General features: G+C 52.9%; 9 protein-coding genes across 9 annotated transcripts; 3 read left to right on the top strand and 6 right to left on the bottom strand.

Moving 5' to 3' along the window:
- Nucleotides 1–104: 104 nt before the first annotated feature.
- COCVIDRAFT_100277 (hypothetical protein) lies at nucleotides 105–329 on the bottom strand (the record flags this gene model as incomplete). Its single annotated transcript, XM_014700748.1, has 1 exon — nucleotides 105–329. A coding segment is annotated over one exon (225 nt), but the record flags the coding sequence as incomplete, so codon positions are not given.
- An 808-nt stretch (nucleotides 330–1,137) lies between these two features.
- Nucleotides 1,138–2,403, bottom strand: COCVIDRAFT_100354 (hypothetical protein; the record flags this gene model as incomplete). Its single annotated transcript, XM_014700747.1, has 4 exons — nucleotides 1,138–1,483; nucleotides 1,596–2,121; nucleotides 2,174–2,231; nucleotides 2,344–2,403. The coding sequence occupies 4 exons, from the start codon at nucleotides 2,401–2,403 to the stop codon at nucleotides 1,138–1,140; spliced, it is 990 nt and encodes a 329-aa protein (XP_014556233.1).
- Nucleotides 2,404–3,464: 1,061 nt separating this feature from the next.
- Nucleotides 3,465–6,421, bottom strand: COCVIDRAFT_38103 (hypothetical protein; the record flags this gene model as incomplete). The annotated part of the gene is made up of 4 exons (XM_014700746.1): nucleotides 3,465–5,194; nucleotides 5,254–6,219; nucleotides 6,277–6,345; nucleotides 6,406–6,421. 4 exons carry the CDS (start codon nucleotides 6,419–6,421, stop codon nucleotides 3,465–3,467), a joined length of 2,781 nt encoding a protein of 926 aa, XP_014556232.1.
- A 1,465-nt stretch (nucleotides 6,422–7,886) lies between these two features.
- Nucleotides 7,887–12,047, bottom strand: COCVIDRAFT_26948 (hypothetical protein; the record flags this gene model as incomplete). The annotated part of the gene is made up of 2 exons (XM_014700745.1): nucleotides 7,887–9,119; nucleotides 9,204–12,047. The coding sequence occupies 2 exons, from the start codon at nucleotides 12,045–12,047 to the stop codon at nucleotides 7,887–7,889; spliced, it is 4,077 nt and encodes a 1,358-aa protein (XP_014556231.1).
- A 1,122-nt stretch (nucleotides 12,048–13,169) lies between these two features.
- Nucleotides 13,170–14,422, bottom strand: COCVIDRAFT_38101 (hypothetical protein; the record flags this gene model as incomplete). Its single annotated transcript, XM_014700744.1, has 2 exons — nucleotides 13,170–14,165; nucleotides 14,216–14,422. The coding sequence occupies 2 exons, from the start codon at nucleotides 14,420–14,422 to the stop codon at nucleotides 13,170–13,172; spliced, it is 1,203 nt and encodes a 400-aa protein (XP_014556230.1).
- Nucleotides 14,423–15,270: 848 nt separating this feature from the next.
- Nucleotides 15,271–18,753, top strand: COCVIDRAFT_38100 (hypothetical protein; the record flags this gene model as incomplete). The annotated part of the gene is made up of 4 exons (XM_014700743.1): nucleotides 15,271–15,354; nucleotides 15,417–16,369; nucleotides 16,444–17,961; nucleotides 18,024–18,753. The coding sequence occupies 4 exons, from the start codon at nucleotides 15,271–15,273 to the stop codon at nucleotides 18,751–18,753; spliced, it is 3,285 nt and encodes a 1,094-aa protein (XP_014556229.1).
- Nucleotides 18,754–19,179: 426 nt separating this feature from the next.
- Nucleotides 19,180–22,294, bottom strand: COCVIDRAFT_100340 (hypothetical protein; the record flags this gene model as incomplete). The annotated part of the gene is made up of 3 exons (XM_014700742.1): nucleotides 19,180–20,270; nucleotides 20,324–22,111; nucleotides 22,180–22,294. The coding sequence occupies 3 exons, from the start codon at nucleotides 22,292–22,294 to the stop codon at nucleotides 19,180–19,182; spliced, it is 2,994 nt and encodes a 997-aa protein (XP_014556228.1).
- A 1,554-nt stretch (nucleotides 22,295–23,848) lies between these two features.
- On the top strand, nucleotides 23,849–24,799 carry COCVIDRAFT_100242 (hypothetical protein; the record flags this gene model as incomplete). The annotated part of the gene is made up of 7 exons (XM_014700741.1): nucleotides 23,849–23,878; nucleotides 23,926–23,979; nucleotides 24,062–24,157; nucleotides 24,207–24,386; nucleotides 24,437–24,481; nucleotides 24,531–24,633; nucleotides 24,690–24,799. 7 exons carry the CDS (start codon nucleotides 23,849–23,851, stop codon nucleotides 24,797–24,799), a joined length of 618 nt encoding a protein of 205 aa, XP_014556227.1.
- A 615-nt stretch (nucleotides 24,800–25,414) lies between these two features.
- Nucleotides 25,415–26,924, top strand: COCVIDRAFT_26943 (hypothetical protein; the record flags this gene model as incomplete). Its single annotated transcript, XM_014700740.1, has 2 exons — nucleotides 25,415–25,660; nucleotides 25,728–26,924. 2 exons carry the CDS (start codon nucleotides 25,415–25,417, stop codon nucleotides 26,922–26,924), a joined length of 1,443 nt encoding a protein of 480 aa, XP_014556226.1.
- Between the last annotated feature and the right edge of the window lie 128 nt (nucleotides 26,925–27,052).

The raw sequence follows: 27,052 nt of genomic DNA, 5'->3' as shown, positions 1-27,052 counted from the left end.
TATCAGTGGGGATATCTGGCTGTCGCACCGTTAGGTGCGGAATATCAGGTATATACGTAGAAATGCCCGAACAGAGTAAATATCATCAACTGCAACATCTCAGCTCATCCTACATGAAGGCCATTTCGCAGCGTCATTAGTAGTAAATGTTCCCGACAGTGATTGGCTGAGTAGGCTATGCCTGGCGTAAGATAGAAACAGCTGGGCTTTGGTGACAAAACGGTACTATAGTAGGTGGCTCGTGCATGCCGCCCGCTGAGTAAACGAAGGCCGGCATCCTTCCTCGCGTATGAGTAATGTCCCAGTAGCATGAACGCCTTATCGGAGAATTCCAGTTCTAGGCATAGCCGCGGCTAGCCTGATATAATGGTATAGAGAGGGGACATATAACTGTACAAATAGTTAATACTACTGTGCAAGCCAGTATCACTGCGAACGTTTTAACAGCTACTAAGAATAGAATGGTATGTGTGAATAATTACCAAAATGGTGCAGAGCCGCTGGTTGGCCCAAGCAGAAGACATGATTGAAACGTTCGTGAGCCTAGTCTTTCTATCAATCAGGAAGTACGAGACGAGGCTGGGATAACGAGAGAGAAAGGGAGCCTCCGATGGTGAATTGTCTCAATACTCTAGATTCACAATTTCCCATGTTCACATAAACTAGTCGTTAATATTATTCCCTTCTTGTATCTACGTCAAACGGCAATAAATACCAAATTGGCAAAACCTTATCCATAACTACCTTATTAGCCCAGACCCCCTGCCACCATCACAACAAGCAAAGAGCTCTAGAAACTGAAAACCCCGAGTATCGCGATATCCCTAATGTCGAATATTCATAGGACTTTTGTTCATTTCCTATATAACACCAAACAGAATTGACTAAATTACTTTTCATGCCCACATACTTAATTAGGGTCATTATGGCATCAGCAAAGCAAAAAAAGAAAAACTGGCATGGATGAAAACGACAGTCAAATAACAAAATGTTTGATATACAATCACCACGTGCATACCCCATTCGCGTCGTGCCGTGCTCAAAGCCGCATCGAACCAATATCAAATAAGATGGTAACTCAAACCCATACTTTATACATCCACCATTCTAACCGCCATTGCACCCAATGCATTTCACCTAGAAAATCGCAATAGCCCCCGGCGGACTCCCAATCCCACCCCTAACATGCAACGGCGCGCTTGTCAAAAAGAAACTATACCTCCCTTCCTCCTTACACTTGTCACTCAGTTTCTCCAAATCCCACATTTCGCCAATGGCCGTACCCCAATGCACAAGTAGCCACTCATGCAAACACCATCCGTCTTGGAATTTCGGGGGCCACGCCTCAAGAGCGACATTATCGGCAGCAATGGCCGCCAAGTGGCAGTCGTAAAGCCAACGGACGGTGCGCTCCGAGGATTCCAGGCCAATGGCGACGTTGTTATCCTGGGTGCCTGATTTTCGCTCTGCTTCTGTTGCATTACTACATCCCATTAGCTCCTCATCCAACCATCCGCGCTTTCTCCCCCCCCCCCCTTCCCCCCTTCAAGACCTCCGGGGGTAAAAGGAAAAAGAGAAAGGAAAAAAAAACGTACTTATGCCACCTTACATACCCCGTTCTCACCACCAACACATCTCCTTGTCTAACCTCGGTCCCCTGCCACTTAAGCGTCTCCTGCACCTCCTCGACCGGAATCGCATGCCTCGACACCGCACTCGGCGCTCCTTTCCCCTTGGTCTCCTCATACCACCTCAACCAATCACACAGCACACCCCTGCCCACTATGCCCCCACGCTCACACCACTTATGCGTGCCATTCGTATCGCTCTTGGCCGCCTCCGCATGCGTGAGCCCATTGTAATACGTACCCGTTGCCTGATGCGCAAAGTGCTTTAGAGAATCCCATTGCGAACCTGCCTGCGTGTTGATGTGGAGTTCGTCGTCGTTTGCGCAGAGCGAAGAGAAGGTGCCAAAGTCGATTTGTTTTTGCGAAAAGGGTTTGCGGTTGAAACCGGGGAATTGCACATTGTGTAGTTCCCAGTCGAGTTGGATCGAGGTGCCTGTACGGATTTCTTCTGAAGCGGCGCGTTTGACGACCGAGGGGGTGAGGAGGTTGATTGCTTTGGGGGTAGTTTAGTTTGACGTGTATGGGTGGGAGAAGGGAGGACGTACTTCCTACTTCATCTTTCTTGCCGTCTTCGTCGAAGAAACCCCAGAGATTGCCTTGGGGCTTTTGAATATACCCATGTCAGTTCTCATATCTTTCCAAATAACCCGCATCCGCCCCTCCCTCAGAAAAAAAAATGTATACCATGTCAAAAAAAAAAAAGAAGCAAACTTACCATACCCTCAACCTTTGGCGCCTCATCAAAAGCCGGGAACTTGTATTCTTTCGAAGCCATCATATGTTCTCCATTCAATTCCAATTCCAACAAACTAACAAACTCTCGTACTACAGTTTCAATGGGTAAAACTAAGGTACACACTTTCCAACCCACCCACGCCTCTTTTATACCTCCACCTCCCCCCCAATACCCCCCACACACACCCGGCTCCCCCTCACGACCATGTACACCTACTTACCCCGCTCCAAAACATGAACAAACTTTCTGCTCAGTTTGAGCGAACTCGGACGCCCCTCGTGCCCCTTCTTGTCGCCCCAGTTTTTTTTTTCGAATGACGTGTAGCTCCATCATTTCCCCGTTGTGCGGAAGCGGAGCTTGCTAACAAGATTGCGGGGGGGAATGATTTGCTGTTTGCACACACACACACACACACACAATTCGGGTACTAGCGGTTGTTGGTTGCTTCCGAGAGGTGGAGTGAGATGACTGTTTGGGGCTTAGTGTTGTTACCGAGCTGAGGTAATCCGTCTGTCCGGTCGGGCAATGTTACTCCGCTCTGTTATTGACCTTACCGTCGGTCATAACCAATTGCGGTAAACACGTAAAGTTTTTGTTTTGGGCAAGCCATTGAACGCATGAGTTGTTGGCAGGTCCACCACTCTCCTCTTTTGAATACTCTGTTCCTGCGGCCGAGATTAATGTGACTACATAGATGTCCATACTCACGTATATGGAGTTGACTTTACAACTTCATTATGAGATGTTGAAAAGCCAACATATATTATGCAATACCCGCACTCAAGCAACACCATCAATCACGGCAAAAATCAGCCAATTTAAAGCATCATTGTATTAGCTATTACTACAGGAAAGGAATCGTAAACTATTCATAACCCAGTTTTGAATATACGGGTCCTCCCCCATTCCTCCGCATTACAGGTACACTTCCGGCTACCTTGTGCTTGCCATCAACCAGAAACCGAAGAACATGCCATTTACTATTCATACGCCGTGACGTAATCGTGGTATCATCCATGGTCAAAACGCAAAAACAAAACACAATCATCGTGACGGGCGACCCCTAAGCATACCGGGTATCACTGTTTGAGAAGATGCATCTAAGCGCGGCCCTGGAAGACAGGGTTCTGGTCACCAAATGTGGTGTTGTACTGGCCAGGGGCGGCAGCGCCAGTCTGACTCGTCGTGGGTGGAATGGCAGCGGCGTTGTTCAAGCCAGTAGAACCAGTAGTGTTGAAAGCGTCGTCAACCTGGTTGCCGAAGCCCGAAGTAGCACCGCTGGTAGCAGGAACGCCACCAGTCAAGCCCTGGTTGCCCGTGGTGAGACCTGGCTGAGCACCAAGACCACCATTGTTGGTGTACTGGCTGTCGTACTGGTTGGTTGACGGGTTGAGTCCCGATGAAGCACCGAGACCGCGGGAAGCATCATCGGAGGGGCTGTAGCCACCCGCACGACCGTGCGGCTTGCGAGTGATCTTTCCAACCTGAGGCAGGCTGGTAGTCTCCTTGGCAGATCCAATAGAGAAGATGGGGCTCTCCCATTTGTCGCCCTTGGCAGCAAGCTCCTTGTACTCTGTAGCCTTAGATGAGATACCTCCAGGCAGGGAGATGTTCTTGAAGATGGAGTCGTGCTGGGTGACGGCCACGTTGACCTTGGTATCCTTGGTCTTCTCCTTGAGAGACTCCTTCTTCTGCTTGCCTTGCATGAGGCGACGCTGGGCAGAGCTGGCATAGCGCTGGTAGATGTTCTGGATGTTCTGAGGGTCGGGGTTGTTCTTGGCCTCAGCCGCGGCACGGTCAGCCTCGGACTTGATGTCAAAGAGGATGGCATCGAGCTGGTTAGCAGAGTCCTTGATCTGCTTCTCTAAGACCTTCTGAATGACAGGACGCATGACCTTGAGGAGGAGAGGCTTGAACATGTTGAAGAGGAGCTTGTGGTTGCTCTTCTTCATCTTGATCTGCAGGTGCTTAATGTCCGACTCGACCTTGGTGACCTTGAAGAAGTGGGTCTGCGCGTGCTCGCGCGCCTTGTCGGCAGTCTCCATCTCAACCTTGAAGCTGAAGCCGGAGCCACCCATGAAGATGTCCATAACACCCTTGTCGGTAATGGAAGGGAAGCCCTGCTTGCGCTTGATGTAGTAAGAGACGTCCCTCAGGTCCATCTGGACACCCGAGACGGAGAGCATAACCTTGTTCTTGTTGGTGCTGGTAATGGACTTGCGGCCCCAGCGCCAGTAGTTGTCGGAACCAAACTCTAGAGAGTTGGGTGCGAGGTTGTCGCCCTCAATGACGAGGTTCTCGATGACAGCGTCTACCATGGGGTCGCTGTACTCGATGCGGGGAACGGGAATGTAACGGACATTCTCAAAGATGGCAGGAAGAATGACGTCAGTCATGTCCTTGACAAGATGGGGCTTGAAGACAGTCTTGCCATTCTCGTCCTGACCAAGGTCACGGAAAAGCTTGTTGACAGACTCGGCGAACTGCTTGTTCTGGGGGTCGGCATCAAACTGTTGGCCAATGAACTTGAACTCATCAGCAATGCGGTCAGTATGGCCTCGGTAACGGTCACGGAAGAAGTGGTGGCCATCATCGTAGAGCTGGTTCCACTCGGCGTTGAAGCTGTCCTCGAGGACAAAGCCCTGTTGCTGCAGGGTCTTGCGGATGAAGGCGTTGATACGCTTGAACCAGTTCTTGAGTTCGGGATCGCGGTCGGCGTCCTTGTAAATCTGGTTGATGGACTCAATCAGGTCGTCAAAAGACGTGTTGTTGGCGAAGCGTTCGAGGAGAGTCTTCATGTTGGTCAGCCATTGGTTCTCTTGAGTAAAGCCTAGATACGCACCCTCAGGTCAGCTTCAGCAGTAGTTAGTGCATCGTCTTGATGCGCACCTTGCACAGAGCCCTTGCCCTGCTGGCTCAGAATCCTTCCATGGCTCGAGTAGCGCTCGGCGAGGTCGAGAAGAGTCTCAATCGCACGCTGGTAGTCCTGGTGACCCTGGATCTCGACAATCATCTTCTTGAGGCGCCACCTAGTCTGCTCGCGACGCTCCTCTGGCATCTTGCCCTTGAGGTAGTTGTTCAGCTGCTCACGGCGGGCGCGGACCTTTTGCTTGTCTTCATCAGAGGTGTTTGCATCAACCTTTTGCTTAGCGGCTTCAACACCACTGCGAACGTCAAGGCCGGTGCTCTGACCAGTCTGGCCCTCGGTGGCAGCAAGATCAGCAGTGTGCGTGGGGTCGCGGGCTCCCTCTGGGTTAGCTGCTTGGTTGACATCCTTGGCTGCCTCCTTAAGGTCACCCTTGTTCTTGTTGCCAAATGGCAGGCTGCTCTTAGCTTGGTTGCGGAGGTTCTCGCGATTCAGGTTGGAGGTGTCGTGCCAGGTGTTGTCCTCGGCGGGCTCATCCAGTCTGTTGAGGCGGTCTTCTGAGGGCTTAACCTTATTGGCCGTGTTCATAGCCGCATCACCGGCCATGTCGCGGAGAAGAACAGTGGCATCAGAAAGAAGCTTCCTGAACTGGCCGTTGGAGATGAGGAGCGTGCCAAGGGTGCGCAGGCCTTCGAGAGCGTTGTTGCCGTCCTGCCTCGCTGTGTCCTTATCAACAGGGGCATTGGGGCGGTTAGCGCCAGCTGTGCTGACGTGCTCAGCCTGCCAGATGAAGTCTTGGAGGAGGTTGCCCTCGTTCTTGGTGAGTAGCAGGATCTTGGCCTGTTCAATGACGTTCTTCAAGTCTGTGACGAGACTCTGGCCCTCGGGCGACAGCTTCTTGGATGGTGAGTTGAGTGCCCGGTGTGCGAGTGCCGAGTTGAGAGCGACATCAATCTGGCTGTTGGATGGCACCTTGCCATTGGAGAAGGCTATAGTGTTTTATTAGCATCGCTGCAGCAACGGCACGTGTCCATGAGGCAACATACCTTCAACAATTCCATAGAGCTGGAGCTTGTTGTTGACATCCTTCTCCTTTTGCTTCAAGTCCACTGGACCTGCATGGTGTTAGCGCACATACTTTTGAGCGTGTAGTGGGGCGGGGTTATTGAACGTACGATTTACGGCACTCATGGTGTAGGTCGCACTGTGGGTATCAAGGGTATAGGTGGGGTATCAAAATTACAAACGCAGAAGCGGTAAGGAAAACAATGGACAGTTGTGAGGCAGGTGGTTGCTGTCACAGGAGGGGGTATGGGTATCTGAGAGTGGTATGAGTGTGTGTGAGGGAAATGAGGGCGGACTGCGGGCACAAAAGCAGCTTTGTATGTGAGTCGGGCTGGGTAACACGGGGGAGTGCAGCGACTACGTCACTCAGTCGTAGCTTCCCACTGGCACTGGTGAACCTGCTTGACCCCGCGACTGCTTACCGCCCGCCCGCCATGCCATGCTAATGCTATGTTATGCTACCATCCCTCGCCGCCTCCTGCCCTCCCGATTGACGCCCACGCGACGTGCCGCCACCCACCACCTGCACCCATCCCCTTGAAGCCATTGCATGTGCATGCCGTCTAGAGCCACAATTGTGCATGCGTTGGCAACAGACAAGAAGGCCCGTCATGGCTGGTATGACGAACCTTTTGGTCTTTGTTTGGGGATGGATCGGCGCCAGGTTTCCCAGACGATGCAATGTGCTGCGTGTAGGTTGCGTCATGGCACAAGAACCTGTCAGCCACACTCTCCGATTCCGTGCGATGCGAGTGTGGCGCCACCCCTTCCGCCAGCGCTTCTTACGCGCCCCCGCTGCAACACGGACGCTGCCCTGCTTCGGCACTACTATCAAGGACTGCACGAGTATGTGCATGGTATAAATTAGGGGTTTGTGCTTGCTATGCACCCTTGAGATGGCATTACTATACGCACACGCGCTGCTGCTTGGTCGCAAGCCGTATGGCGATGCGCCACATGTCTGAATACCAAGCTTTGCTTGGCATGCAGCCAGTGCTAGCGTCTGCTGCTAGTGCGCGTTCTCGCCGCCCACACCGCTGAAAACGATGACGACGTCGGTCTTGCAGCACCAGCACTGGCACCAACTTGTCTTTGTTTCTCGCGTCGCGCTACCCCATCCGTCGCGTCCACACTACTTCTCATCTCCCAAGCCTACATCATTGGCTTTCTCCTCCCCTTCTAGCCTCGCCCGCTACACAGCTCACCAGTCGGCGCGCGCACGAACACGTCAAGGGCGGAATCAAAAGCACAAAACCGGGCATTTTGCGTGACCCAGCCAAATCCCGGCAGTAGCGGCTCATGGTTTTAGACAGTAGATCTGCCCGCCCTGCGCCATCCCACACCCACTGGGCAAAGACTGATGTGCCTACATGGATATCCAGGCCGATCAGCCGATGCACGAGGCTCCTTTGTCCCTGTCTGTGCTCCTCCCAACTCGCTCCCTCTCTCTACCATGCGTCACGGCCACTTTGTCGGTACATGCATCCTTTGCGAACATATATGCACACATGTACATATCGTATTCCGCCTTTCCTCTTGTGTTGCTGAATGAGCCCGCCGCTCCATCTCCGACTACCTGCACACACTGCTTCTACCGGTACCAACTCTCATCTCTCGTCTCAAAACCTCGGTCGCTACGCATGCGTCTGTTATCATTATGACTTCTATGCGACTTCTTCTTTTCCCACGTGTATCCGCCCATTTCATCATCTTTCAGCGCCTCAGTCTCATATATCCTGACTGCCGGTCTGCGCATCGGCACTTCTGCTCGGAATGTTTGGCGCGGTGGTAAGCCATATCGCTCACCTCCCTTGTAGAAACTCTCTTCGTCATAGTCGTAGCGAACACGCCCCATTGCTTCGGTATACGAATCGTAAGTCCTGTTTCGGGGTGCTGCAACATACTCGTTGCCATGGTGTATACTCTGTTTGTACGAAATGGGATGTATTCTGTACGAAGGCTCCGGGGCCATAGAGATCGGTTCGGCATAAGATTGCATTCGAGCTACCGGGCGAGAGTTGAGTCTTGTTTTGGTCACAGGTGCATTATACCGTTTTCTGTACCAGGCATCGTCTTCGTCATCGTCTACCCAAGTCGGACCCGAGTGTGCTACACCGCCCCACTCCAGAGTTGGCTGGCGAATAGCAAATGTGGCCTCATCAACGACGCTCGAGTACTGAAGTGTACTGCTTGAATTTCCGAGTGGATGGAGTGGACGTTTCCGCCGTGGAACGCTTATGCCTCCGCCTCCAGTACCAGTTTCTTCCTTGCCCATTGCCCTGCGATATAGCCATGAAATCATGTCACGAAGCTGATCGCCGTTGTATCCAATGAGTAGACAAGCCCCCACCGTCACAACAGTCAGCGGTATGGCCACAATCCAGAAAAGCCCTTGCTTCTGGTTCATGTCACGGATATCCACAGTGTTCATCCCAAAATAGCTCGTCGCAAACGACAGCGGCAGAAAGATGACAGTCACCACCGTGAAAGCCATGATGGCTTTGCCGTGATCTTCATCATTAATCTCGAGACTCTGCTTTGTACGATTGGCCAGGGGACTACAGCGTCGAATGAGGTCCTCGTAATCTTCCAGGACAAGATTGAGACTGCTAAGGCAACCTCGGAACAGACTCTGCTCGTCCACAAACATGCTTTGTCGGGATGGTGTTGGCTTCTCATACGTTTCGTCGTAGAGAACACGCATGTAGTTCTTGATAAGATTTACCTGCTGTATGGTTATCGACGTAAGGATCTGGAGTTCTTCTTGTAGAAGATTGAGGTCCCGAAGGAGTCGTTTACTCGGGTGATGGTTGACTTGGAATTGCTACATGACATTAGCTCAGCATTATTCGCTCATGTCACGCTGTCTGCTCCAAATGTTCAAGGCATAGATGATGCAGTTACTTACGAGCCTCGATATGTACTCCCGATACAAATCGCCCACCGTTTGATGCTTCTCAAGCGGCTTCAGGAACAGTCTCCTCATCAGCTCGCCGCAGACATACTGAGGTCCCCGAGAAAGGTGCTCCATCACACGCCATGGCGAGGGGGAAGAAGCCATTTCGCACAAACGTGCACGTGCAACTCTCAGCGACTGCATTGCACCTGCCTCAAATCTTTCCAAGACATCGAGGCCTTTGTCTGAATATGGTAGAATGCTACGCTCATACAAATCTTTGAATCGATATTCATGTCCATGGGCCTTGTCGACATCGTCCAAAGCTCGCTCGGTCGCCATGAAGAAGACAATGATGCGGCGGAATGCTTCAGGGAGCTCCTTGGGCAGAGAGTACAATTCAGACATCTGGCCATCTTCGTTTTGGACTCCGTCCATGAGTTGTTGAGCTTGCTCAATTATGTTCTTTGCCAGAGTGCATGCCTTTGTGAGTATTGCCAGTGCTCCCGCATTGGTCTGTTCATGCCAAAATTCTGCCGATGCCATGATCCAGTCCTTTGCTTGCGGATCTATAAGGACATCCTCGGCTGGGATTTGTTCATCTGGTAAGCCACCCGGCTCAGTAGTCTTCTGTCGCTTCCCAGGCTCACTTTCACGGTTGGTGTGGCGCTGCAGATGTCTAAGCGCATCTTCTTGGCTACGAAACGTGTGTAACCTTCTACATGTCTTACACGCTGCGATTGACTTGGACAATTCTGGACGGCTTTCTGGAAAAGACACTAGACTAGGCTTCGCTATGGGACGGATCAGCCAAGAGTTGCCAGTTGTGTGCACATCGTCCTCTGAAGGAACTGCGTCTTTGCCACTTTCCCCACTACAAGGGTTATACTTCTCGAGTTTGGCCACGTGCTGCTGGATTTTGACCATAACACCCCACAGCTTGCTCATCACGCTGCTCTCATCCGTGTCGCTGAGGAAGAGCTTGGTGATGATGCAAGAGAGAGTGAAGAATTCCGTCGATCTGTCCACAAGGCTAGTTCGCTGGCCGTTGATCGTGTTCTGATGGAAGGTAGAATTGGACAAACTTTTCTCAACTGCATCGCATCGACGTTTAAGATTGGCAAAGTCAGCACAAGCATCTGCGTAGGTTGCCTTGGGCAGTGATTCATAGTAACTGGTCGAGGTAAATGTTTCATCGACAGTGTTTGTAGTGGCTCCTTCCAGAATCTTAGTCATCAGAGCCTTTCCAACCTGCTCCAGGCAACGAGAAGGCTGCTGTGCACTGGAACCATCCACTGACGTTGCGTCTTTGTCGTTTTTGACTGCTTTACTAGCACCATGTTGTGGCCAATGGAAAAAAGGGGTTACTGACACGGTTCTGCTTTTGTCGCTGTTGTAGGCGCTGTATGTAGCGGTTGGATCCTTGTCAGCTTGACCTGTTTCTTTGTCGCCCGCTACTACCAGATTGATTGAAAGGAGATCATTCCGCACGGTGATATCCCTCCACATGTTCGGTAGGAGACTGCAGCTGCTCTCTCGGGATCTTTGCTGCAAATGGATCTCGGCATCCAAACTCTTATTGTTGAACATGTATCCAATCATGCGAACCTTTGCCTCCATCTGAAAGTAAGATCTGCAAGTGCTAAGGGGGAACACGAAATCACGTTCTCCCCAATCCGAAAATTTGATCATTGTCAAATCGTTGTCTGCAGCAGGCTGAACACCAAGGTTTTTGACATTCTCCTGGATGATAGCTACTAAATTTGTCATCTCCTTGGAGAGTGGCACATGGCTACACGATACAACATGACTCGATCCCATGATCATAAACCAGATATTCGGTACGTGGATGATGTTCTCGGAGCGTGCGTCGTCAAATCTCCGATATGACTGTTCCTCATCTCGATCGCGTACTGGCTCGTAGGGATAGAATGTTTGCATCAAAGTTCGTTGTGGAAATAGCTCATTCTCGGCACGGGGAGGCTTCTTGGCTTGAGTGTTCAGGGCAAAGTATGGGACGCAGGCGAAGATGACAGACTGTGGATCTGGCTGATCTGATTCATCAGCTCGCAAAACCGTCCCGGGCTCGATGAACATGCCACCGTCGAAAGGCTTGACCTTTTCCGTGTACATCTTGGTAAACATCTCTGAAGTGAGTTTGCGTAGCCGATCACTGGCATGTGGTACGGTCAGGCAGACATCCCTGAAACTAGCAAAATCAAGCTGAGTGGCCGAAATATGACTCCATGTAAATGATACTGCATCTTGCAAGTGGGGATTTTCCGGCCCTGGTAGAACGTAGACCTGAAGCTGGCCCTGTCCTTGAGTCTCTTTGATCATGGTTTTAGTGATTCGAAACGTCTCGACGCGATAGTTGTCAATATCTTTTCTTTTTGGGTGAGTTTGCATGTCGTTTTTTTGATCCTGGAGGCCCTGGCCGAATCCAATTAGGTTTTGTACATGCCTTGTGTCGACTCGAAAGGATAGCTGGTTGCCATCAACATCCATCGGAGCAATCACCTCACGAGGCGGCTCCGGTGGGTCTACTTGTTCTGTAGGCGAATCTTGGTCGCTCATTGACGTGACGCTTTCAAAAGAATCGGTGTCGGAGACAAGGTCAGTGTCCTGACGAGGTACCGGCGGCACCCATGGCGAATCGTCCTCAAATGTTACGACGCGAATGTCATCGCCAGTGTCATGTACACCATCTCGCTTAATGTCTCGCTCAATATGTCGCTCATTATGGTGTCGGTAGAAGCTTTCAGGTGACCACGAGTGAGAAGGAGACGATGGACGTTGACGATAATCAGCCTCAGAGTCAGACTCCTCCTGTGTAAATTTTATATGGAGAATCATGCTGGGCCGTACAACAGCATCCCAAACACTTGGGAGTATAGTGACATCCCGTCTCTTCAACACATAATCGTCCTTTGTGATTTTGTCTAGGTAAGATTGGCCATACTTGGCATATATTTCTTTCAAAAGAGGCTTTCCGCCCTGCAATGTCATGGGTCAGTAGTTACACAAGCGCGGGGGTTCGTGATTGCAGTGTATAAGTATGTGTGCAGAGGGAAAACATGAAAAGGTAACATGGTAGACGTGCCTCTTTGGAGCGAAATTGCTGAAAAGGAAGGACATAACGAATACCGAGGTGATCGGTCAAGTAAATGATGCTTTTCTCGTCGCTACTGTCGTTGGCGTGGAAGCTGGGGGTAGGGCCCCATTCGTCCGATTGTCGACTATCGGGTCGCTGCGAGTCTGGCTCGGGCTCCATGCATCAACAGATCTAGAGGGACAGCAGGAAGCTGGCCGAAGAGAGAAGAAGAATGTAGGAGCGAACATGATGAGCCGAGGCGACATAGGGGTCCTAGGCTGATAGCTGCAGGAGGGACGGTTAGCGTTGCCGTTCAGCCCTCGTCATGCTAGCGTGCTGTGGGGTCCGAAATGTCATGTCCCCCGCGGGACGGGCCCGATGCAGATGGAGATGCCAAGCCAGGGATCATATCAACAACGACAACTGAACATGAACTACTAGAACAATAATAATATGCGATTCGATACCATCATCAACTGAATTCACAACAAAGCGACCGATGACCTAACAAAGGAATAAGATTCAAGCCCAGCTCAAGGGCGTGTTGGATATTACAAAAACACTACTAGTGTACAGCGATATATTTGCACAAGCTTACTACAAGGACAAAAGGAAACAAGAGATATGTGTGTTTGAGAGAGACTGAGATGTGCTGTGATATGCAGTATCAAGCAGCGGGGGTTATCCAACTGGTATCGAACGGAGCGCGCCATCTAGGCAGCGGTGCTAACGGTTGCGATCGTAAATCATGATGGTATCGTTTTGGTCGAGGAGATGGTGCAGAAGTGCTGTCGCTATTAGCGATTATGGACGGTGCCAGCATATGTACATTGTGCCTGGATCTTCAAGGAGAGGTCAGTGGTGATGAAGGGGTAGGGCGGTGGTCACGCGGCAGTGGCAGTGGCAGGTTGTGGTATGGATGCTGGCACAGGTGGCGGTTGTGTGTTTGCCGTGTTGGTGGCTGACGGGAGGATGCGCATCTGCTGCGCGTCCTTTTTGACAAGCAAGCTTTTGAATGCTCCGAGCCATCTTGCTAGCGAATCGTCGTCGGATGCACAGAACTTGTAGTTCTTCTCCTCGCATATGACTTGCATGCAGTGTTGCTTGCTGCGCGAGAGGGGGTCAATGTCGACGGCGTCGATGATGCTCGTAAAAGGAATGATGTGCGTGGCCGAGTATTCTCCGTCGTTCTTGTAAAAGGCGAGGCACTTTGGACGGAGGACGAGCCAGATCTTCTTCCACTGGCGCACGCCGCCCTTTGACTTGAGGATGTACAGCCAGCCATGGTAGACGACGCGCTCGTCGCCGGGTGTGTTACCAATGTTGCTGTGCTGGCTAAGACTGCGCTTATCCTGTGTCATCTGTCGGGGCAGCGGATTGGGCGAGGCCTGGTTTGTGTCGGAAAAGTCAAAGTCGGAGATGGAGCCGTACTCGCCGCCCGAGTAGTTGAGTGCCTGCGAGGGTCGGCGGGCGCTGTGCATGTGCTCAGGTACCATGGAACTCGAGGGTCGCGGTTCAGCCTCGGAAGAGCTAGAGACGATGTTTTCCCGATTGGCCGAGGCAGAAGCAGCAAAAGTAACCTTGTCAGGAGCTGGACTCAGGACGGCCATGTCAGCTTCGTCCTCGACGCCAATGCGAGCCTCTGTGCGGATGAGGTGGACCCATTCCTGGGCGGACTTGTCGGTCGAGGCGCCGAGGTGGTAGTTGCGGGCAGGGGAGAAGATGCCAAAGACGTGGTCCATCTTCTTCTTCGAGTCTCGTTGGCGGGCGACGGCAGTGATCTCGGCGAGGTTGATCTGATGGCGCAGCTTGGTCTCGTCCTTGTCCTTGTAGATGGAGAGGCAATTTGGGCGCAGGACAAGGTAGACGGGCTTCCATGACTACAAGGCGAGTTAGCAGACGTCTGGGGCAGCAGTGGCCATGGGCATGCCTTTGTCTTGCGCGTGCGCTTCACCACCGTGCCGGCCTTGATGATGCGGTCAAACTCGAAGCAGCCATTCTGGTTGACGGGCGACATGAGGTCGACGGTGGTGTTGATCGTCTTGGAGTTGGGCATGGCGGGCGTGTCGAGGGGCATGGCGGTAGGGCGCATGTCTGGCGGGAGTGTGGGCGGGTGGTTGTCCAGTGTGGCTGCCATGTCGGGGGGTGTGGGAGTTACATTCACGGGCGGCAGGCTGGATGCAGTGAAGTGCAGGAGCGAGGGTGTTTGTATGTGTGCGTGTGTGTGCGTGTGTGTATGTATGTGTTTGGGACGGGCATGGGAGAGCGGAGGTCGAGGGGGTCGAGTATATTGCGAGTGTTATTGGGGGTGAGAGTGAGAGAGATGGAACATACAGACATACATAGCACATACGCGAAGGACAGGGACAGGGGCGATGCAGGGCCATGGGCGGGCCCGCGCGACCTACCAAGCCCATCGCTGGCCGCGACCACGACTGCCGGCCAGATGACCGGCGCAACCAAAAGTCACCCCAACCAACATGTACATGTGTAGGTATACTACATGTCTGGTGCAACAGGGCGCAGAGCACGTCGAGGCACATTCCATGTCTGCACGTGTACCTTTATTTTTGTGGATATACATTTTGGACAGACGGGCCGAGTATGTACTCTAGTATGTAGTAGTAGTAGTAGTAGTACCATAGTGGGCTCGCTGACGTCTTGGTGCATACTCCTCTGCTTGGCTGCCGCTGCCGCCGCCGCCCCTCCACAAAAAAAAAGTGAGCCATGCTGACGCGGGATGATGGTCGTAATAGATATGGCGATGCGGTCGAGTCGAGACTCCATGTCCATAGATGCGTAGACACCAGCTGTTACTGCTGCTCCACATCCTGATTGTTTCACTCGCCCCCGTCCACGCGCCCTCGCATACCCACACAGCGCCCTCGCAGCCTGACGAGCGCCCGCAGGCACCCCTCCCCTCCAATTTGACCACTGCACGCGCGCCCTCGCTGCATCACCACTGAAACACTCGCAACCGCCAGGATGCCTGTCGTTGCCAGTCAAAAGCTCGTCGCCCTGCAGCAGGCTGCTGACGGCATCAGGAACATCTGCATCCTGGCCCACGTCGTACGTCGCCCCTCCCCTCCTTCAGCCCCATTCACCCACGCCCACTAAACACGCCCACATAGGACCATGGCAAGACGTCCCTCACCGACGCCCTCATCGCCACCAATGGCATCATCTCCCCCAAGCTCGCCGGCAAGATCCGCTACCTCGACTCGAGACCCGATGAGCAGCTGCGTGGCATCACCATGGAGTCGTCGGCCATCTCCCTCTTCTTTTCCTCGCTACGTCGCTCCGCCCCCGACGCCACCCCCGAGCACAAGGAATTCCTCATCAACCTCATAGACTCCCCCGGACACATAGACTTTAGCTACGAGGTATCTACAGCATCCCGCCTCTGCGATGGCGCCGTCGTGCTCGTAGATGCCGTCGAGGGCGTTTGCAGCCAGACTGTCACCGTCCTGCGACAGACGTGGATAGAGAAACTTAAGCCCCTGCTCGTCATCAACAAGATGGATAGGCTAATCACAGAACTCAAAATGAGCCCTGCCGAGGCATACACGCACTTGAGCAAACTGCTTGAACAGGTAAACGCCGTCATGGGCAGCTTCTACCAAGGCGAGCGCATGGAGGATGATCTCCGGTGGCGCGAGAAAATGGAAGAGCGCCTCAATGCCGCTGCCGCTGCTGCTGACAAGACTGACACGCGATCCTCATCTATGCTAGAAAATGGTGATAGCATTGACATGACCAGTACCCCCGCCGAGTACGAGGAAAAGGACGATGAAGACATCTACTTTGCCCCAGAAAAGAACAACGTCATCTTTGGCAGTGCCATTGACGGCTGGGCTTTCACTGTGCGCCAGTTTGCAGGCCTGTACGAGAAGAAGCTGGGCATCAAGCGCTCTATTCTCGAAAAAGTCCTCTGGGGTGACTTCTACCTCGACCCCAAGACCAAGCGTGTCCTTAGCTCAAAACATCTCAAGGGCCGACACCTCAAGCCCATGTTTGTCCAGCTCGTCTTGGACAACATCTGGGCCGTATACGAGGCCACTACAGGAGGTAACAATGGGAAGGGGTGCGTGGATTTCCTTTCCTTGTGTGCTACTTTCCACATGTATCTTAGCAATATACTTATGCCTTTTATTACAGAGATGCTACCATGGTCGAGAAGATTACCAAGTCGCTCAACCTCAACCTCCCTGCACACGTTATGCGCTCCCGCGACCCCAGGACTCTCTTGATGGCGCTTTTCGCAGCCTGGCTTCCGCTCTCGACCGCTCTCTTAGTATCCGTGACCGAATACCTACCTCCACCATCCAAAGCGCAGTTCGAACGCATGCCTGAAATTATTGACACCTCACCGGGTGCCGATTACGTTGATCCACAAGTACGAGATGCAATGACCAATTTTAAAACATCAGCCGATGCCCCTGTCGTAGCTTACGTTAGCAAAATGATCTCGGTACCTTCGAGCGAACTACCCCAGAACAAGCGAAGGACCGGCGCTCTGACTGCCGAAGAGGCAAGAGAGTTGGGGAGAAAGAAAAGGGCCGAGATTGCCCGCCAGCAAGCAATCGCCAATGGCCAAGATCCAGATGTTGGTGGTGTCACAGATGCTTTGGGATCTTCAACCATTGGAGAAACCGAGACTCCGGTAGAGGAGGCTCCGGCAGCTGAGGAAGAGGCAGAACACCTGATCGGTTTCTCGCGCATCTTTTCGGGAACTCTCAACGTGGGTGATGAAGTGTACGTTCTCAGTCCAAAGTTCACTCCCGCAAACCCACACGCTGCGCCGGAACCCCAAAAGGTCAAGATCACGGCTTTGTACCTCATGATGGGCCGCGGCTTGGAGCCCTTGACCTCGGTACCTGCGGGCGTTGTCTTTGGAATTGGTGGACTCGAAGGACACATACTCAAGTCCGGTACGCTGTGTTCCCAATTACCCGGAGCTGTCAACCTGGCTGGTGTCCAGATGGGCACTGAGCCAATTGTCCGTGTTGCCCTTGAGCCTGAGAACCCCTATGATTTGGACAAGATGATCAGAGGCTTGAAACTCCTTGTTCAAAGCGACCCGTGTGCAGAATACGAGCAACTGCCCAGTGGAGAGCACGTGATTCTCACTGCGGGAGAACTGCATTTGGAGAGATGTTTGAAGGATTTGAAAGAACGATTCGCCAAGTGCGAGATACAGGCTGGCGAGCCCATCGTACCTTACCGGGAGTCCATTGTGGCAGCAGCCGAGATGAATCCGCCAAAGGACCCTAATCTTCCCAGAGGTACCGTTATTGGCGAGACAGCGAGCAAACAGGTGTCAGTACGCCTGCGGGTACGCCCACTACCAGCCAGCGTCACCGATTTCTTGGGAAAGAACGCCGGCGCCATCAAGAAACTATACTCTGACCGACGAGCAGAAGACGAAGGCGGAAATGCAGAGCATCAGGAGCATGGAACTGAAGACGATGGCATCCAAGAAGCGGAGAAACGTGAGATAGGACAGAGTCTCAGCTTGGAAGAGTTCAAAAAGCAGCTTAAAGATGCTTTTGCTGAAGCAAAGGGACAAAAGGAAGTGTGGACCGATGTGATTGAGAAGATTACTGCGTTTGGACCCCGGAGAATAGGACCTAACATTCTCGTGGATGCAACCCCAGATGGCATCTGCAGCAAGGCGTAAGTCTCTGATCATGTCCGGATTACTGTTTTTCTTGGAACCATCCTAACGAACATTCTAGACTACGCGACTCATCGTCTCCCAACCCAGACGCAGAAGAACCATCAGACCGCATAATATCCCCCCGCACCTTTTCCTCAACTATTGCCTACGCCTTTCAGCTAGCCACAGCCCAAGGCCCTTGCTGCGCGGAGCCCGTGCAAGGCATCGCCGTCTTCTTGGAATCCGTGGCGCTGAACCTGGGCGAAGAAGAAGGTGCGCAGCAAGATCGTGGCCGTCTGACAGGCGAAGTTATCAAAGCCGTACGCTCGTCGATCCACCAGGGCTTCCTTGACTGGTCCCCCCGCATGCTCCTCGCCATGTACAGCTGCGAAATCCAAGCTTCGACCGATGTCCTGGGTCGTGTCTACGCCGTCCTGACTCGTCGGCGAGGCACCATTCTCAGCGAAACCCTATCATCAACTTCCTCGGCGTCCACAACGGGATCCCAAACATTCACCATCAACGCGCTCCTCCCCGTTGCCGAATCCTTTGGCTTCAGCGACGAGATCCGCAAGAGGAGTTCGGGCTCAGCATCGCCCCAGCTCCGCTTTGCAGGATTTGAAATGCTCGACGAAGATCCCTTCTGGGTCCCTTTTACGGAAGATGAACTCGAGGATCTGGGTGAGTTGGCGGACCGCGAGAATGTGGCCAAGCGGTATGTGGATAAGGTGAGGAAGCGCAAGGGGCTTCGTGTTGCGGGCGAGAAGGTCGTGGTTGATGCGGAGAAGCAGAAGACGCTCAAAAGGTAATTGTGTGTGTGCTTTGGTTTGGGCATGGAAAAGTTTAAAAGATGTTATTGGAAAATCGGGAAATATTATTGTGAATGAAGTAATGAGAACTTTTTTATTCCATCAAGATTTCCGTCTCGAATGCTTGTTCTCGTTTCTTCTTCTTCTTCTTTTTTTTTCAAAAAGAGAACAGCGGGATCTATTAGAATTTGAAAAGATTGATAAACCTAGACTTTTCCCCTTCATAATGAAAATAATTGACCTTATCCAGATTGGCATTACCCTTATACTTCTTGTTCCTAGTTTCTTCACTCCTCATACGTATCATGATTCATGCAAAATCCAATAATGAACCCCCCCCCCCCCCCCAATCAAACCTGAAATTATCCAGAAAGTTACCCAAACTGCTGAGAAGAAGAAAAGATAAACAAGAACCCACGTATGTGTTTATGCACTACCAGGTGGACCCCCCATATTCAACAAGATATCCAACATGTCCATGCCTCCAATATCCGGTCCCATGGCCGTCTGATTAATCTCTGCGCCCCACTGGTCCAGCAGTGGGTCGAGGGGTAACGCAAGCCAGTCTTGATCGTGGCCGGTGCCCCAGCCACCACCACCGTTGTTTGCCCACTGACCCCATTGCGTGCCATTGGTTCCATTCGAGTTTGAGCCATTGCTGTTACTGTGATTGTTGCCGTTGGCGTTCGCAGAGAAGTTGGTATAGTTGCCTGGTGGAGGCATAATGGATATGCTGTTCGAGTTCGGATCGTATGGCTCGGATGAGATGCCCCAGAGAGGAGTTGCGCGTCCACTTGTACTCAGTCCCATACTGGGTGATCCGGGAACGCTGGTACCAGATCCCGAGAAGCCCGTTTGCTGAGATCCCATGTATGGTGGTGCGAGATGGTTGGTGTTGTTGAGCGCAGATGGTGGAGGCATCATTGGTGCTTGGACCGGACTCTTGCTGCCGGCTCGGGAAATGCCACTTGACCCATTGGCTGTGAGGCGCACGAACCGAGAACGGATACGATGGGTTAGTGTCTCGACCAGGTCGGCAAAGCGGTTGCCAACATGCACGTCGTCCACGATGCTTGTTCGCAATGCGTCGACAGAACTGCTGAGTAGGCCAAGGCTAACGGCAACGTCCTCTTCGGTTGCACCCAGTGCAAATGTCTTGAGCAGAATGATGGCTACACTGACAATACGGAAAAAGGTGCGCACAGGCGCATGTCGCAGATAGCCACCTGGATGGAGGCCATCAACGACAACTTTGAGCACGTTGCGGGATGCATCGATGACCTCGTTGATGTAGTGGCGGTCGTTAGCATACCACTTGACCAGCGTGCTAAAGGGTATTGCTCCACCATCCTCATTGCCGTTGGTAGCACGGCCATTGACGCCGTTGGGCTGTGCATGTGTTTGGAGTGGAGTGTTGTGTGTACAGCGCTCCACAACTGCTTGTAGGGCTAGTGAGTTGAGGTAGACGCGTGTATACTCGAACTCAATGATGAGAACGTGTCGGAGCTGAGTAGGCACTATCACAAGTTAGACACAAGGTAATCAAGCACACGAGCCAAACTGCACATACCTTGGGGCGCTCGATCAAAGCATTTTCTCCACTCTGCCAAAGGTCCTTGGAAAAACTTGAGCATTTCTTCGTACGTGCCTGTCTTGAGCAGCTCGCGTGTCTTGCGCCGGTTTGAAAACAACTTGAGGTTACCCATCTCCATAATCTTGGCAATGCGTTGCCAAAAGTCAAGTACGAGATCCTGAATGGCATGGCGCTCCTGTGTAGCGATGGACTCGAGAGGAAGGCGCTGTCCGTCTGAGCGCATGCCAAACTGAGCTGGGGGAGCTTTGATGCGACTGATGCGGTCCTTGTATAGCTCTAGTGGTGAAGGAGCGCCTGTGAGGCTTTCGTCACGATCGATTTTGGGAAGCATGGACGTCAGGCCTAACCTGCCGCTGGTCTGCGTGACATATATAATCAGAAGATCGCGCAAATGGTTTTTCCGACGGTAATAAGCCTTGACTGTGGCATGCGACAAGTGCTGGTTGGCTTCCTCGAACTCGGTCTCGTTGGTTTCATCAAAGACACCAATCTCAAAAGCAAGTGTCATGGCATTACCGAGCAACATCCAGCACATACGATCGCTACGCCAGCACGGCTCAAGCCAGCTGTCGATGCGCTTGTCGCCGACCTCTTTGTACATGTCGGCTTTAGGACCAGACTCATACGGATCGTCGGGCAGAACAAGCTCATCATCATCATCGCCGGGCGGAAAATGAAGGGCACGCGGATGCCATTCTGTGAGTAGCATCAGACTCTCGACAGTGCCGAGTGTTCGAAGACCCTTGCGCGACAGAGGGTTCACGTCGGATCCAGGCTGTTGTCCGGCGCCACAGAATCCGCCGCCAAACTGCTCCTGACCGAAGATCATGCGATCTATCATGCCCTGCAGGTACTTCCATAGCTTCTCGTGAATGAGATACGACCTAGATGTGGCGCCAACACCGCTGGATCCGCTGGGTTGCGAATAGCGAGCTGAGATTGTCAGGAGGGTAATGACAAGCATGGGCTCCTCCTTGAGTAGCTTTGCGTGGAAGGCATGATCGCGGTAGTCTGGCACGACAATTGGCGTGAGGGGGGATAGGAAGGCGTAGAAGTAGTCGATATATGCAATGGCTTCTTTTGCAGTGAGCCAGCCGGCGCGAACAAAGCGGAATTTGGACCAGGCGCGCACTGCGTCTGCAAAGGCGGCTTCATTGGGGGGATCCGGCAACAAGGGCTGCTGGATAGCAGGGTCGACCGAGGGCTCGACGGTAGGGCGCGAGTTTGTGCGGGCATGTGACAGGTTGGGGCGGGGGCTGGCGAAGTTTGTCTGGGAGCCTGGGGTGCTGCCAAGGTTGGGGCGCTGGAGGCTGGAGCTGCTTCCGGTGCGATGGTGGGCGTTCATGCCGGCAGCCTCGAAGAGCAGGTTGAGGGCGTCATGTCCGCTGTAGACCTCGCCAGTCTGCAGCGTGGCTAGGGTCTCGTTGTTTACCTTTTGGTCTTCTTCGTCATTGTGCTGCGACGACTGGCCAGCCGACGTGTTTGGGCGGCGCAGAGGCTCGTAGCGACCGATGGAGCCGCCGGGGGTCAAGGGCTGGGAGATGTAGGTGGTGGAGTTGGCCGTGGTGATTGTGAGGGGTTCCTGCAGGCCATCGGAGCGCTGACGCTTGCGGGCATTGCGGATCTCGTAGTCGTCGGCTTCGTCGTATTCCTCGCCGTCGTCGGTCTTTCTCTTGCGGCGCGTGGCAGAGAAGAAGCACTCCTTGCTCTCGCGCCGGCAGCGCACACACGGCGGGTCGTGGGGATTGTCGACGGGGCCGAGATCTAGAGGCCGCGAGGGCGGTATCAGCAAACAGCACTGCGCAGGCGGTCGGGTGACGGCGAGGACATACCGCAGCGGACCTTGCGGCGGCGGCAGGGGATGCAGGCCTGGTAAGTACGAGTGTGCTGGGCCGTGGCAATCTGGGAGCGGGCTGGTGGAGACGTGTTGGAGGCAGTCGTGGACATATTTGGTGGTGGACTGGACTGGACTGGACCAGACAGTCGTTCGGTCGGCTTGCGACGGCTGAGAGGAGTGGCCGCTGTTGAGGGCTGGGCTGTGGCTGTGGCTGTGGCTCGTCAATGGCTCCGCATGGGTACCTGCATGGGCCTGGCCTTGAGTATGCGGGGTATGGGTGGGCACACGGTGGTAGCAGTAACGCCGATAGGAGCGAGGTCTTGGATAGTGAAAAACCTGTGTGTGTATGTGAAAGTTGCGCGCAGTGGCTGACTGTACATGCGTGCATGCATCTTTCTATTCACCCCATCCATACACGCGCACCAACATACGGCCTCCCACCGGATTGGGAGCCGTCCGCCCGCCCCAGTCACGAGCGCGGGGGGTTGGCAGCCACTTCAGGCCTGGCGCTGGACACTCGGCCAATCCCACAGAAAACCGTCTTTGACCTGCAATTCCACTTCAGCCCTCACCGCCCGGGCGTGCGCCTACAGAGCCATTGTACACAGCACTGCCGCCATGGCAAGCATCTGCTGCTCATGCCATGTGACGCCCCCGTGCACTGTCCCGGTGCTACAGTACCCACTCTTTATATACAATCGCCTTCTCCTCGCGGCTCTCCTCCGGCAATGCACCTACAAGATGCCGATTGCCCCGCCTGGAAACAACTTCTTCTACACAGTCACTGTACATGATACCCGTCTGCGCCTCGGCATTCGGGCAAAGACTACCCCTACCCCGACGAATTAGGAATCTCCGAACAACAAAACTACCACTATTAATGACAACAGGCCGGGTCAGCACGGTACAGGCGATAAAACCTTATCGAGTCTTTACCAAGCCGTGGGAAACTATATGATTGCCATCCCTCTCCAACCATCGATTACTCAAGCTGCAAGCCTCAAAATTGAGACTATTAGCACTAACAAACTGCGTTGCTGTGAACTAATCCTTCAGAGGCTACTCCTCAGATTGCTATCACGAAATTTAGGCTCCGAGTGCAAATTTCAATACACACGCTGGCATTGAGTTAAAATCTTTTTAACTTGGAGCTTCAGAGAGTAGACATGCAGTGATGTCATAAACACCACTAAAATATCCAATAGTTGGCACAACATATGATTTTGAGTACCTGCAACGAACGATACCCCAATGTCTATCAGCAACGCGTATCGTTGTTTATACTTACTACACATCCGTACTAGGAAGCAGGGGTGAATGCATGGTCATGTGCGCGCGCGGCTGGACCAAGCTCAGATGTTATCAAATGATGGGGCAGCCAGCTAGCGCACGGCCCGTGCGCAGCCTTGACATCAACCATCATCCATTGTTGGCACCATAGCTGCGCACTTGCTCACCGTACCTGCGCCCCAAACTCCCATCTCTCTTCCTCGGTTCCTCGAGACGACATCTCCCAGAGCTGTACAACCTGTCGGCGACCATCGACCTTGTCGTCACATAACCCCGCATCCACACTCGACTTGACGTCGCAGACTACTGAGCTTCGCGCCTTGAGTCAATTGCGCACTCGCTAGCCCTCACACGCTCCACATACTCTGTACACCATGGCTTCAAGAAAGAAGGTCCTTCTCAAGGTACTGGAGCTTCTCGGAATACACTAAACTACTGCTAATGCGCCCAGGTCATCATCCTCGGAGACAGCGGGGTCGGCAAAACGAGCCTGATGAACCAATATGTACGAACCTCTTCAAGTCCAACTCCCGACCGACAAGGCAGCTGCCCAAACCCTTATCGCAGTGCTTATACAAAGTGACCAGGTCAACAAGAAGTTCAGCGCAAGCTACAAAGCAACCATCGGAGCCGATTTCCTGACCAAGGAAGTGCTCGTTGACGATAGGCTCGTCACCATGCAGGTGTGTATGCACCGCCTGTACCAATGAACAAGAGGCTAACGTAACCAAGCTCTGGGACACGGCCGGCCAGGAGCGCTTCCAATCGCTGGGCGTTGCCTTTTACCGTGGCGCTGATTGCTGCGTGCTCGTATACGACGTGAACAATTCCAAGAGTTTCGACACGCTCGACAGCTGGAGAGACGAGTTCCTTGTTCAGGCTAGCCCCATGGACCCAGAAAGCTTTCCATTCGTAGGTGGACATGTGCGATGCAGCAACAGGGCAGCTACTGACCAGCGCAGGTTGTCATTGGCAACAAGATTGATGTGGAGGAAAGCAAACGCATGGTGAGTGCGCATCGTGCCCACGGTCTGTGAACTGGTCTGATAGACATAGATTTCGTCCAAGCGCGCCATGGCCTTTTGCCAATCAAAGGGCGGCATTCCTTATTTCGAGACGAGCGCCAAGGAGGCCATCAACGTCGAACAAGCCTTTGAAGGTACTTGAAATCTCTCTACTGCAAAATTCTGTTTCTAGTAACTGACATGCGTGTAGTCATTGCACGACAAGCTTTGGCGCAAGAAGATGTCGGCGATTTCAGCAACGACTTCCCCGAGACGATCCCGATTGACCTTAAGGGAAACGAGGGTGGTTGCGCATGCTAGTGAACACGTTGACGGAACGGGCATGGCCGATGACAAGATTAGTGGATATGTTTATGCCGAAACGTCGCCTTGCATGTGGAGTTGATATGGCGTCTGGTGTTTTGGCATACTTTTTGTGGCAGAAGCATTTTCTGCAACGTATTCTTTTTGACGGATTTCCATCGTTTTCGAGTCTATGTAGCTGCATATACTAAATACACAATATGAATACCTCGGCTATACGAGCAGTGCAGCTCATGTCGATGGTTGGTAGTAGAAGCATGACCGCGTGGCTTGGGCCGAATAGCCGCAGCGGCGTCGGCAAGCCACAGCAACCGTGGGTGGCTGTAGCGGGCCGTGACCACGCCCACCTGAGACAAGAAGGCTAATGAAACCCCCGAATCGACGCAATACTTCGCATCTGTCCGCGTGTCCCTCCGAATCATTCCGTGCAACTTCACCTGCCCACCTCCTGGCGTCCACTCGTTCACTGATCAATTGATGGGCACTTGGATCCTGTTTCATGCGTCGACGCAATCTCCAGCCCTGACTCCGTTTATCCCCGAAGACCCTCCCTGACCGACTTGCGCAAACACACGAGCACATTCGCCATAGTCTCTACCACATCCCTCCACCATGATACCCCGGCGAGAAGAGCTCGTCGAGCCGACGACCACCAGCCCGCGCGTCAGTGATGTCTCTGACGAGAGTGCATTCATGCGATCCGAAGACTATCTCGACAGTCCCGCGACCGAAGCCAGCCAGTGGATGGATGGAAAAGATAAGATGGGAGCATGGTCAGGCAAGGTCAGACACGCCATCGGCATAGGATTTCTGCTTGCGACCGTGTTTCTATGGACTGCGAGTAATTTCCTGGCCAGCGTACGTTGCTCTTTTACATAATACGACATTTCGCATCGGCAGGGCATCTCGACTGACGAACGAACAGACTATTTTTGCAGACAACTCCTACTCGAAACCTTACTTCGTAACTTACGTAAACACATCCTTCTTCATCCTACCGCTACTACCCATGCTTTTGCATTGCCTATGGAGCGACTACCGCCAACCAAATACTGCGCGCCAGCCTCGGCAGCCATTTATCACACACATCTATAATCTTTTGCAGCGACGAACAGGGAAATGGACACTACTTCGCGAACACGAATCCAGCTCTTCCCTGGCACCTTCGCACGAGTCCAGGAACGACGAAGCAACCGAAGTATTGCTCTCATCATCAGCCCCGGGATCCCTGAACCTCGGTAGGGGAAAAGATGTGGGACATGAGACAGACGAAGGAGGATTGACACTACACGATACAGCCAAACTAGCTCTCGAATTTTGCATCCTCTGGTTCCTAGCAAATTACTTTGCAGCAGCTTGTCTTGAGTACACGACCGTCGCCAGCTCCACCATCCTGTCTTCCACATCGAGCATCTGGACGCTCCTGCTCGGTTCCATAATGCGCGTGGAGCGCTTCACCATGCTCAAGCTTGTCGGCGTTCTCGCATCTCTAAGTGGTGTCGTCCTGATATCCCTAGTCGATGTCTCTGGCGACACGGACGAAAACCGGGGTACCTTCCCTCACAAAACACCCCGCGAACTGGCGATTGGCGACGTCATGGCGTTTGTCTCGGCAGTTCTCTACGGCTTCTATACTGTGTTTATGAAGGCCAAAATCGGTGACGAGACAAAAGTCAACATGCCGCTTTTCTTTGGGCTGGTAGGCTTGGCCAATGTCGTGCTTCTCTGGCCTGGTTTCATCATCCTCCACCTTACCGGCATCGAGCAGTTTGAACTCCCGCCCACGACGCGCATCCTCAATATTGTTCTTGTCAACAGTGCATCGTCGCTTGTGTCGGACTTTTGCTGGGCCTACGCCATGTTCCTTACGTCTCCCCTCGTTGTTACCGTTGGTCTCAGCTTGACCATTCCGTGTTCGTTGGTTGGCCAAATGCTGCTGGATTCGCAGTACGCGAGTGCCCTGTACTGGGTGGGTGCTGCCATCATGGTCCTTTCGTTCCTCTTCATCAACCATGAAGATAGAAAGGATGAGGTACAGGGTTCGGCGGATACGAGTGCACGCGGTAGTTTTCAGAGCGTGCGGCAAAGTTTGAGTCGGCGGAACTCTAGGTCCGAAGTTTGAACATTTCTTGATCTAATTTTTTGAGAGCCTTTTGCATTGCATTTATCACTGTTGCCCTGTCGAGTCCACGGCGCAGTAAGGGTGTTGGACCTTTTTTTTTATATATAGATATGGTGCAGGGTCGGGTA

The sequence above is a fragment of the Bipolaris victoriae genome (genome assembly GCF_000527765.1).
Source record: "Bipolaris victoriae FI3 unplaced genomic scaffold scaffold_46, whole genome shotgun sequence".
NCBI lineage: Eukaryota > Fungi > Ascomycota > Dothideomycetes > Pleosporales > Pleosporaceae > Bipolaris > Bipolaris victoriae.
This window is presented reverse-complemented; position numbering and strand designations above follow the sequence as displayed.